The following is a 13092-nucleotide window of genomic DNA, read 5'->3' as shown; positions in this document are numbered from 1 at the left end:
GAATTCCAACAGGATGCGTTCCTTCTTACTGAATTCCAACAGGATGCGTCCCTTCTTACTGAATTCCAACAGGATGCGTCCCTTCTTACTGAATTCCAACAGGATGCGTCCCTTCTTACTGAATTCCAACAGGATGCGTTCCTTCTTACTGAATTCCAACAGGATGCGTCCCTTCTTACTGAATTCCAACAGGATGCGTCCCTTCTTACTGAATTCCAACAGGATGCGTCCCTTCTTACTGAATTCCAACAGGATGCGTCCCTTCTTACTGAATTCCAACAGGATGCGTTCCTTCTTACTGAATTCCAACAGGATACGTTCCTTCTTACCGAATTCCAACAGGATGCGTTCCTTCTTACCGAATTCCAACAGGATGCGTTCCTTCTTACTGATTTCTGATGTGCACTTTAAAGATGTTAGAACAACTGTCAGCCAACAAGACGAGTAACAAACAGCTAAATCACCAGCCTGTCAATCTACTATCCCCCATAGTAGAAACATTTACCTATTTTTGTTGGTCAGCATGTTGTTCTGTGCTAGAAATAAATAGCCTATTCCAAACAGACTGGGACAGTTGTGGGACGATAGATCCCAAATTCATACAACCAGTAGGCCTAGACTACATAAATAAAACGCTTAAAAGCAACGAGTCTGATGCAACAGATCAGAACGTTTATATTATCAAAATGTTCATCAACTATTATTTCTTCACATTATAAGCACAGCAATGCACACAAGGCAGTAGGCAACACGCGAATGTGCATTCTATAATGCAGTTAGCAGGAAAACACTGTTGTCAAAAAGGCCCTCTACATGTGAGCGGTTTCATGTGACTGAGAAACTTAGAAAGAAGGGAGATCTAAGGATGCAACAACTAGCCTGGGTTGCTAATATGACTAGGATTGTGCCTTTGGCTACCGGACAATGAAAGAAAGTTGATTTGAAAACCAATAGAACATGAGAGAAAAATGCTACTGGCTTCAATGGCATATGGAAGTCTTTATAAAATCATTTCCTCCATGATATATAATGGTAGGATTTTGGCTAAGCTACTTTGAAGCAAGGTAAGACATACCGGATAATATGAAGTAAAATGTTCAGGTTTCAAACAATTAGGTATATGTTTTCAAAATGTATACTGCTGTCTGCCTACCGTTGTCTATACACTTTAAATGGCAAGCGAGCTTCAATTTGAAAACAAAGGAGAGCCGCACACTCTAGGAGCTCAGATGATAGATGATAGATTCATTTTAGACTACACAAGCTTACAAACAATTACAATGGCACAATAATCACAAGAATGGCTTCAGATCAAAGTCTACGTTGAGACCGAAGGGAACAAGGGTCTTTAAAGCGAGCTTCAATTACCAGTTGAGAAATAAACAGGTTAACACACATTTGCATTTCCAATTGTTGTGCACTTATAAAAAAGCATGTTTGACTCCAGCAGCAACGAACGGGCTGTTTGAGAAGCTGCAGCAGCTGCTCTCGCTCTGTCTGACAGATTTACGCTCATCATGCTGTGATGAATATGATACACAACGACTAACGAAGCTCCAATTTAATTCTACTAAATTATGCAAATGAACCTATAGACCAATAAGCATGCCCGGTCAAATGTATTTCCATCGATTGGTATTTCCATCAATGAATAGGCTAAAAAGCATCATTTTGCAATGGGATTTTTTTCTTTCGTCCCGGGCAATTAATATTTCATTCATCAGCTATTCATTTTTCATTTCATTTTTTTGGCCAAAAACCAGCTATTACCAGATAACAGAAACCCTGAGACAGACAGACATATTAACATGTATAGATTATCAGACAGACATATTAACATTTAACCAGACAGACAGGTAAACATCCATCCATACACCCAGTCTTGCCCTCTTCTCCTCACCCTGATCAGCACCACGTCAGCTGCCTCTATGGCCACGTCAGAGCCCGTTCCTATGGCGATGCCAACATCTGCCATGGCCAGAGCGGGTGAGTCGTTGACCCCGTCACCCACCATTGCCACCCTCTTCCCTGCCTGCTGCAGCTGCTCTACCATGGCCACCTTGTGGGACGGCAGCAACTCTGCAAACACCTTCTTGATGCCCACCTGGAGGAGACAGAGACAGCTAAATGACAGTTCACAACCTACAATAAAACCACATTTACACCTTCCTGATTCCCACCTGGAGGAGACAGAGAGACAGCTAAATGACAGTTCACAACCTACAATAAAACCACATTTACACCTTCCTGATTCTCACCTGGAGGAGAAAGAGACAGCTAAATGACAGTTCACAAGCCACAATAAAACCACATTTACACCTTCCTGATTCCCACCTGGAGGAGAGATAGACAGCTAAATGACAGTTCACAACCTACAATCAAACCACATTTACACCTTCCTGATTCCCACCTGGAGGAGAGATAGACAGCTAAATGACAGTTCACAACCTACAATCAAACCACATTTACACCTTCCTGATTCCCACCTGGAGGAGAGATAGACAGCTAAATGACAGTTCACAAGCCACAATAAAACCACATTTACACCTTCCTGATTCTCACCTGGAGGAGAAAGAGACAGCTAAATGACAGTTCACAAGCCACAATAAAACCACATTTACACCTTCCTGATTCCCACCTGGAGGAGACAGAGACAGCTAAATGACAGTTCACAAGCCACAATAAAACCACATTTACACCTTCCTGATTCTCACCTGGAGGAGAAATAGAGACAGCTAAATGACAGTTCACAAGCCACAATAAAACCACATTTACACCTTCCTGATTCTCACCTGGAGGAGAAATAGAGACAGCTAAATGACAGTTCACAAGCCACAATAAAACCACATTTACACCTTCCTGATTCTCACCTGGAGGAGAAATAGAGACAGCTAAATGACAGTTCACAAGCCACAATAAAACCACATTTACACCTTCCTGATTCTCACCTGGAGGAGAGATAGAGACAGCTAAATGACAGTTCACAAGCCACAATAAAACCACATTTGGGTTCTTTAGCAGAGGCTCTTATCCAGAGTGACTTACAAAACAACATTCCTTTTCATCTTTAAAGAATATCCTGGTTTATATACATACATTCATAACAATCCCAAGCCAATCCAGTCCTGTCCCCTACCTGATCAGCGATGGCCCGTGCTGTCTTGCTGTTGTCTCCAGTCATCAGAATCACCTCCAGACCCATGGCCTGCAGGGTGTGAACCGCTAAACCTGCCTCTGGCTTCACCGTGTCTGCTATGGCTATCATGGCACATAGCAGACCTACGCAGAGAGAGAGGGATAGAGAGAAACAGGAAGAGAGAGGCAGAGATCGAGGAAGAGAGAGGCAGGTAGAGCGAGAGGCAGGAAGAGCGAGAGGCAGGAAGAGCGAGAGGCAGGAAGAGCGAGAGGCAGGAAGAGCGAGAGACAGGAAGAGCGAGAGACAGGAAGAGCGAGAGAGCGAGAGAGAGAGAGTGCGAGAGAGAGAGAAAGTGCGAGAGAGAGAGCGAGAGAGGTAGGTGAGAGAGAGAGGGAGGGACCGAGAGAGAGAGGGTGGTTATAGACAGATAGACAATGGTTATAGACAGAGGTGGATTATAGATTCAGCTACACAATGGATTAAATCGTTGGAAACTCCTAAGGATATGTTCCAATATCCATACCAGAATTTAAAATGAAGCAATACACTACCATTCAAAAGTTTGGGGTCACTTAGAAATGTCCTTATTATTGAAAGAAAAGCTAATTTTTTGTCCATTAAAATAACATCAAATTGATCATAAATACAGTATAGACATTGTTAATGTTGTAAATGACTATTGTAGCTGGAAACGGCTGATTTTATATGGAATATCTACATAGGCGTAGATATTTAACTAGAATAGAAAGAGGAGTGGGAGGCCCCGGTGCACAACTGAGCAAGAGGACAAGTACTTTAGAGTGTCTAGTTTGAGAAACAGATGCCTCACAAGTCCTTAAATGGCAAATTCATTAAATAGTACCTGCAAAACACCAGTCTCAACGTCAACAGTGAAGAGGCGACTCCGGGATGCTGGCCTTCTAGGCAGAGTTGCAAAGAAAAAGCCATATCTCAGACTGGCCAATAAAAAGAAAAGATTAAGATGGGCAAAAGAACACAGACACTGGATGGAGGAACTCTGCCTAGAAGGCCAGCATCCCAGAGTCGCTTCTTCACTGTTGACGCTGAGACTGGTGTTTTGCGAGAACTATTTAATGAAGCTGCCAGTTGAGGACTTGTGAGGCTCCAGATACTCAACTAGTCTAAAGAAGGCCAGTTTTATTGCTTCTTTAAATCAGGACAACCATTTTCAGCTGTGCTTAGCCTTCTAAAATGATAAACCGGGATTAGCTAACACAATGTGCCATTGGAACACAGGAGTGATGGTTTCTGATAATGGGCCTCTGCACGCCTATGTAGATATTCCATAAAAAAATCTGCTGTTTCCAGCTACAATAGTCAATTACAACATTAACAATGTCTACACTGTATTTCTGATCAATTTGATGTTATTTTAAATGGACAAAAAATTTGCTTTTCTTTCAAAAACAAGGACATTTCTAAGTGACCCCAAACTTAGAATACACGCCCAATATACACTACCATTCAAAGTGTTATGCTAGTGTTGATAATATATTGGGCGTGTATTCTAGTGTTGATAATATATTGGGCGTGTATTCTAGTGTTGATAATATATTGGGCGTGTATTCTAGTGTTGATAATATATTGGGCGTATATGCTAGTGTTGATAATATATTGGGCGTGTATTCTAAGTGTTATGCTAGTGTTGATAATATACTGGGCGTGTATTCTAGTGTTGATAATATATTGGGTTTATATGCTAGTGTTGATAATATATTGGGCGTGTATTCTAAGTGTTATGCTAGCGTTAAAAATATATTGGGCGTGTATTCTAAGTGTTATTCTAGTGTTGATAATATACTGGGCGTATATTCTAAGTGTTATGCTAGTGTTGATAATATATTGGGCGTGTATTCTAGTGTTGATAATATATTGGGCGTGTATTCTAGTGTTGATAATATATTGGGCGTGCATTCTAGTGTTGATAATATATTGGGCGTGCATTCTAGTGTTGATAATATATTGGGCCTGCATTCTAGTGTTGATAATATATTGGGCGTGCATTCTAGTGTTGATAATATATTGGGCGTGTATTCTAGTGTTGATAATATATTGGGCGTGTATTCTAGTGTTGATAATATATTGGGCGTGCATTCTAGTGTTGATAATATATTGGGCGTGCATTCTAGTGTTGATAATATATTGGGCGTGCATTCTAGTGTTGATAATATATTGGGCGTGTATTCTAGTGTTGATAATATATTGGGCGTGCATTCTAGTGTTGATAATATATTGGGCGTGTATTCTAGTGTTGATAATATATTGGGCGTGTATTCTAAGTGTTATGCTAGTGTTGATAATATATTGGGCGTGTATTCTAAGTGTTATGCTAGTGTTGATAATATATTGGGCGTGCATTCTGAATGTTATGCTAGTGTTGATAATATTAGAAGTCTACTAGACGGTACTCAAAGCTATTATAATTTTTCTAATACCCATCCAAACTTTGTAGATGTATTAGTGCCTAGGGGTCAAGGACAGTAGAAAATAGGGAGCCACTGTCGTTCTTAATGTGCGTCCTACACACACACACACAACTCACTGTCGACAGCCACCAGTACAGCAGTGCGTCCCCTGCGTTCATGTTCAGCCATGGTCTCGTCTATATCAGGTCTGATCTCTAGTCCGTTCCTCCTCATCCACTCCCTGTTCCCTATCAACACCGCGTAGGACGCTGTCTGCACCAGGGCTATAGAGGAACACAGAGAGGTTACTGGTTCCCTATCAACACCACGTAGGATGCTGTCTGCACCAGGGCTATAGAGGAACACACAGAGAGGTTACTGGTTCCCTATCAACACCGCGTAGGATGCTGTCTGCACCAGGGCTATAGAGGAACACAGAGAGAGGTTACTGGTTCTCTATCAACACCACGTAGGACGCTGTCTGCACCAGGGCTATAGAGGAACACAGAGAGAGGTTACTGGTTCTCCATCAACACCGCGTAGGACGCTGTCTGCACCAGGGCTATAGAGGAACACAGAGAGAGGTTACTGGTTCTCTATCAACACCACGTAGGACGCTGTCTGCACCAGGCTATAGAGGAACACAGAGAGGTTACTGGTCCCCCATCAACACCACGTAGGATGCTGTCTGCACCAGGGCTATAGAGGAACACAGAGAGGTTACTGGTTCCCTATCAACACCACGTAGGATGCTGTCTGCACCAGGGCTATAGAGGAACACAGAGAGGTTACTGGTTCTCCATCAACACCATGTAGGACGCTGTCTGCACCAGGGCTATAGAGGAACACAGAGAGAGGTTACTGGTTCCCTATCAACACCACGTAGGATGCTGTCTGCACCAGGGCTATAGAGGAACACAGAGAGGTTACTGGTTCTCCATCAACACCATGTAGGACGCTGTCTGCACCAGGGCTATAGAGGAACACAGAGAGAGGTTACTGGTTCCCTATCAACACCACGTAGGATGCTGTCTGCACCAGGGCTATAGAGGAACACAGAGAGAGGTTACTGGTTCTCCATCAACACCATGTAGGATGCTGTCTGCACCAGGGCTATAGAGGAACAGAAAGGGGAAAAGGGGGTAGACTAGAATGTAGGCAGAATGTATAGTATGCATTTCATCAATGCAGTGAAAACACAGGGGAATCTTAAGGCCTTATGTTGAATAATAACTGACAATAAGGGGTAACTCAGGGTTGTGTACTTATTCCACTTAGACTACATATCCCAGTACGTACGGAGAGGCGGCGCGTCCATGATGAGGGGGTGTGATCCTGGCCTGGTTCTGCAGTCACTGATCTGGACCAGAATACTGTTTCCCTGGTTGTTGTCTTCACCGTCCTCCTGATGTTGTCTCAGCAGGGTCTCTGTGTTACTGACCTGGCAGCGTATACCACAGCCTGGTACAGTCTGGAACTCAGCACACACACCAAGGGACTCTGTACCCAGCTCCTAATACAGAGACACAGAGACAGATTAGTACACTTTATCTGGACCCACAATGACCGATAGGACCCAAATATTTTGGAGGTCTTCCAGACACTTGGAATGATCAACTCACGACAACTCACAACCAGTCTCCTACCTGTCAGGTGTTGGACTGAGGTTCAGGTGGACTCACCTGTTTGCAGTACTTGGTGATGGAATCAGACCCACCTGTTTGCAGTACTTGGTGATGGAATCAGACTCACCTGTTTGCAGTACTTGGTGATGGAATCAGACTCACCTGTTTACAGTACTTGGTGATGGAATCAGACTCACCTGTTTGCAGTACTTGGTGATGGAATCAGACTCACCTGTTTACAGTACTTGGTGATGGAATCAGACTCACCTGTTTACAGTACTTGGTGATGGAATCAGACCCACCTGTTTACAGTACTTGGTGATGGAATCAGACTCACCTGTTTACAGTACTTGGTGATGGAATCAGACCCACCTGTTTGCAGTACTTGGTGATGGAATCAGACTCACCTGTTTACAGTACTTGGTGATGGAATCAGACTCACCTGTTTACAGTACTTGGTGATGGAATCAGACTCACCTGTTGGCAGTACTTGGTAATGGAATCAGACTCACCTGTTGGCAGTACTTGGTAATGGAATCAGACTCACCTGTTGGCAGTACTTGGTAATGGAATCAGACTCACCTGTTTGCAGTACTTGGTGATGGAATCAGACTCACCTGTTTGGAGTACTTGGTGATGGAATCAGACTCACCTGTTTGGAGTACTTGGTGATGGAATCAGACTCACCTGTTTACAGTACTTGGTGATGGAATCAGACTCACCTGTTTACAGTACTTGGTGATGGAATCAGACTCACCTGTTTGGAGTACTTGGTGATGGAATCAGACTCACCTGTTTACAGTACTTGGTGATGGAATCAGACTCACCTGTTGGCAGTACTTGGTGATGGAATCAGACCCACCTGTTTACAGTACTTGGTGATGGAATCAGACTCACCTGTTTACAGTTATTGGTAATGGAATCAGACTCACCTGTTTACAGTACTTGGTGATGGCAGCTCCCAGCGGGTGTTCACTGTTGTTCTCTGCAGTCCCTACGATGGCCAGCAGACGGGAGCGAGGAATCCTGTTCCCCTCCACTACAATCTTCACCTGGATGACTTTAGGAGCTCCGTAGGTGATGGTACCCGTCTTATCAAACACCACTGTCTGGATCTGGAAAATACACCGTTTTTTGTAACAAGGTAGGAATAAGGGAAGTATTTGTAAAGCGATTCTCAGATGATTTACAAACATACACTCAGTTAACTTAATAGGGGGCGCTGTTTTCACTTTGGGGAAAAATTGTGCCCAATTTAAACGGCCTCGTACTCTATTCTAGATCATACAATATGCATATTATTATTACTATTGGATAGAAAACACTCAAGTTTCTAAAACTGTTTGAATTATATCTGTGAGTAAAACAGAACTCATTTGGCAGCAAACTTCCAGACAGGAAGTGAAAAATCTGAAAACGAGGCTCTGTTTCAGGGCCTGCCTATTGAATTGCCTTATATTTATGGATATGCATGCACTGCATACGCCTTCCACTAGATGTCAACAGGCAGTGGAAGGTGGAATGGGGTGTCTAGCTTGATCTGAGGTCGAACAAGAGCTTTTGGAATGACGTGTCCAGAATTTCCTTTCTCTACCTAGGCGCGGGAAGCACCTCCATATTGTCTTATGATAAGCGTTCGGTATACACGGCTAATATCTCCGGCTATGATTTTATTTGATACATGTGATAATAACATCGTAAAGCAGGTTTTTCAACCAAGTTCTATCAGTTTATTCAACGTTCTTTGCGTCGAGAGAAACTGGGAACGTCATCAACATTGGCAAGCATTGTGGCACGAATTCGACAGGAGAAAAGGACATTCTAAAACCAAACAACGATTTATTCTTGACCAAGGACTCCTTGTACAAGATTCTGATGGAAGCTCAGCAAAAGTAAGAACAATTTATGATGTTATTTCGTATTTCTGTGTAAAATGTTGAGTCCTATTCTCCGCCATTTTGGCGGGCGCTGTCTCGCTATAACGCAAGCTGTTTGTTATGGTAAAGTTATTTTTAAAAATCTAACACGGCGGTTGCATTATGAACCAGTGTATCTTTCATTTGCTGTCCAACATGTATTTTTTAGTAAAGTTTATGATGAGTTCTTTGGTCAGATTAGGTGAGTGTCCAAAATAGCTCCGGACATTCTGGTGAATCGATGCTACATATTCACAATGTATAACCACGGTTTGCAGCTCTAAATATGCACATTTTCGAACAAAACATAAATGTATTGTATAAACTGATGTTATAAGACTGTCATCTGATGAAGTTGGTCAAGGTTAGTGATTAATTTTATATATTTTGCTGGTTTTTGCGAATGCTATCTATGCGGTGAATAAATGCAGTTGTGTGTTTGGCTATTGTTGTAAGCTAATATAATGCTATATTGTGTTTTCGCTGTAAAACACTTTAAAAAAAATCTGAAATATTGGCTGGATTCACAAGATGTTTATCTTTCATTTGCTGTACACCATGTATTTTTCATAAATGTTTTATGATGAGTATTTAGGTATTTCACGTTGCTCTCTAATTATTCTGGCTGCTTTGGTGATATTTTTGATGGTAGCTGCAATGTAAAATTATGATTTATACCTCAAATATGCACATTTTCGAACAAAACATACATTTATTGTATAACATGTTATAAGACTGTCATCTGATGAAGTTGTTTCTTGGTTAGTGACTAATTATATCTCTATTTGGTCGGTTTTGTGATAGCTACCTATGCGGTAGAAACATGTTGAAAATATGCGGTTGAGTCTTTGGCTGTTGTGGTTAGCTAATAGAAATGCATATTGTGTTTTCGCTGTAAAACATTTAAAAAATTGGAAATGATGGCTGGATTCACAAGATGTTTATCTTTCATTTGCTGTATTGGACTTGTGATTTCATGAAAATTATATTATATGATATCCCTGTCGCGTTAGGCTAGGCTATGCTAGTCAGCTTTTTTGATGAGGAGGATCCCGGATCGAGAAGCAGTAGAGGTTCTGATTACAAACATGAGGCACAACTATCAAACATAACTAATGATTTTTACTATCAATATGATATTATTAGTGATCGACTATGGTCTGATTGGTAGTATCTTCCCCCCTCACCTTGCTTGCCATCTCTAGTGGTTCCCCACCCTTGATGAGGATACCGTTCTGAGCGCCCACCCCCGTGCCCACCATCACAGCTGTCGGGGTTGCCAGGCCCAGAGAGCAGGGGCAGGCGATACACAGCACTGTGATGGAGACCTGGAAGGCAAACCTGATCACAGCTTCTGCCTTTGAGATGCTCTTATCATTGCCCTGTAGAGGGAGACAGAGAGACAGTGAAACAGGGGAACAGTCTCGGTTACATTTCAATAGTCTAATGTTGATTTCCTCTCCTTGCTTCCTTCCTTTGATCAGCCTCAACTGTTTAAACAGGAAGTGGACAGGTGACAGCAGATTCCCCACTAGATCAGACTCCATTGTTTAAACAGGAAGTGGACAGGTGACAGCAGATTCCCCACTAGATCAGACTCCATTGTTTAAACAGGAAGTGGACAGGTGACAGCAGATTCCCCACTAGATCAGACTCCATTGTTTAAACAGGAAGTGGACAGGTGACAGCAGATTCCCCTCTAGATCAGACTACATTGTTTAAACAGGAAGTGGACAGGTGACAGCAGATTCCCCACTAGATCAGACTCCATTGTTTAAACAGGAAGTGGACAGGTGACAGCAGATTCCCCACTAGATCAGACTCCATTGTTTAAACAGGAAGTGGACAGCTGACAGCAGATTCCCCTCTAGATCAGACTCCATTGTTTAAACAGGAAGTGGACAGGTGACAGCAGATTCCCCTCTAGATCAGACTCCATTGTTTAAACAGGAAGTGGACAGGAACCAGCAGATTCCCCACTAGATCAGACTCCATTGTTTAAACAGGAAGTGGACAGGTGACAGCAGATTCCCCACTAGATCAGACTCCATTGTTTAAACAGGAAGTGGACAGGTGACAGCAGATTCCCCACTAGATCAGACTCCATTGTTTAAACAGGAAGTGGACAGGTGACAGCAGATTCCCCACTAGATCAGACTCCATTGTTTAAACAGGAAGTGGACAGGTGTCGGCAGATTCCCCTCTAGGCCTTTCCCATACTGCGCTCACGAAGAGGAGACAGGATTTCAATTAAAATGATGTAAATACCTGATTTAAGTGGAATGATTTAGCGAAATACACCCTCTGTAAAGACTTTACACAGATATCTGTATAGTAAAAGTTTTACATAGATATCTATATAGTAAATGCTTTACACAGATATCTGTATAGTAAATGCTTTACACAGATATCTGTATAGTAAATGCTTTACACAGATATCTGTATAGTAAATGCTTTACACAGATATCTGTATAGTAAAGGTTTTACACAGATATCTGTATAGTAAAGGTTTTACACAGATATCTGTATAGTAAAGGTTTTACACAGATATCTGTATAGTAAAGGTTTTACACAGATATCAGTATAGTAAAGGTTTTACACAGATATCAGTATAGTAAAGGTTTTACATAGATATCAGTATAGTAAATGCTTTACACAGATATCTGTTTAGTAAATGCTTTACACAGATATCTGTTTAGTAAAGGTTTTACACAGATATCTGTATAGTAAATGTTTTTACACAGATATCAGTATAGTAAATGCTTTACACAGATATCTGTATAGTAAAGGTTTTACACAGATATCAGTATAGTAAAGGTTTTACACAGATATCAGTATAGAAAAGGTTTTACATAGATATCTGTATAGTAAAGGTTTTACACAGATATCAGTATAGTACATGTTACTCACAGGGAAGTATTTCTCCACCAGCGGAAAGTCAACAAAGCCAATGAGGATCCAGGCGAATAGAGTGAGGAGAGAGACCCCAACGATGAACGGGACAAAGTAACCACTGATCTTATCTGCAAACTGCTGGATGGGAGCCTGCAGCGGAGAGGTCAGAGGTCAAATGTTAAAGCAGAGGTCAGAGGTCACAGAGGTAAAGCTCTTCCAGCTCAGAACCAGTTAAAATTGTATTCTGAGGAGAATCCTCTATCATGTGTTGGCCAGGGTCAGTTCTGTAAACAGCACATATTGACAAATACCTACATATCTTATCCAACGAAAACTCCAGGAAACAGAAGATAATTTACACAAAATGAACATATTACCACCACCTCCCTCACCTTAGATGTCTGAGCCTCCTCCACTAGTTTAACTATCTGAGACAGGCTTGTGTCCAGGCCCACGTGTGTAGCACTGACGAGCAGAGAACCGTTCTGGTTGATAGAGCCAGCTATCACTGAGCTGCCTGGCTTCTTAGTCACTGGCATGGCCTCACCTGAGACAAAACACGTCAGAGACGAGACATTAGCCAGGAACACAAAACACGTCAGAGACGAGACATTAGCCAGGAACACAAAACACGTCAGAGACGAGACATTAGCCAGGAACACAAAACACGTCAGAGACGAGACATTAGCCAGGAACACAAAACACGTCAGAGATGAGACATTAGTCAGGACCACAAAACACGTCAGAGACGAGACATTAGCCAGGAACACAAAACACGTCAGAGACGAGACATTAGTCAGGACCACAAAACACGTCAGAGATGAGACATTAGCCAGGAACACAAAACACGTCAGAGACGAGACATTAGTCAGGACCACAAAACACGTCAGAGATGAGACATTAGCCAGGAACACAAAACACATCAGAGACGAGACATTAGCCAGGAACACAAAACACGTCAGAGACGAGACATTAGCCAGGAACACAAAACACGTCAGAGATGAGACATTAGCCAGGAACACAACATAAATAATACAGTTTCACAGAGAAATAGTAACCGTGCATGAAGAAACAGTCATTTCAAAGTAGTGTTA

General features: G+C 42.1%; 1 protein-coding gene across 1 annotated transcript in view; it reads right to left on the bottom strand.

Annotated features, from left to right (window-relative positions):
* The window catches only part of LOC139581723 (copper-transporting ATPase 1-like), a 46992-nt gene that overhangs the window by 10439 nt on the left and 23461 nt on the right, over positions 1-13092 (bottom strand). The window contains exons 11-18 of the mRNA XM_071411786.1: positions 12391-12545; positions 12014-12148; positions 10291-10485; positions 8120-8302; positions 6862-7075; positions 5700-5846; positions 3137-3279; positions 1901-2104 (exon numbers count right to left, since the gene is read on the bottom strand). Of these exons, the coding sequence (XP_071267887.1) occupies positions 1901-2104; positions 3137-3279; positions 5700-5846; positions 6862-7075; positions 8120-8302; positions 10291-10485; positions 12014-12148; positions 12391-12545 (1376 nt within the window). The remainder of the gene's footprint in view (positions 1-1900; positions 2105-3136; positions 3280-5699; positions 5847-6861; positions 7076-8119; positions 8303-10290; positions 10486-12013; positions 12149-12390; positions 12546-13092) is intronic.

This window comes from Salvelinus alpinus, chromosome 7, assembly GCF_045679555.1.
Source record: "Salvelinus alpinus chromosome 7, SLU_Salpinus.1, whole genome shotgun sequence".
Taxonomy (NCBI): Eukaryota; Metazoa; Chordata; class Actinopteri; order Salmoniformes; family Salmonidae; genus Salvelinus; species Salvelinus alpinus.
The sequence above is the reverse complement of the archived record's forward strand: the minus strand, read 5'-3'. Positions and strand labels throughout refer to the sequence as shown.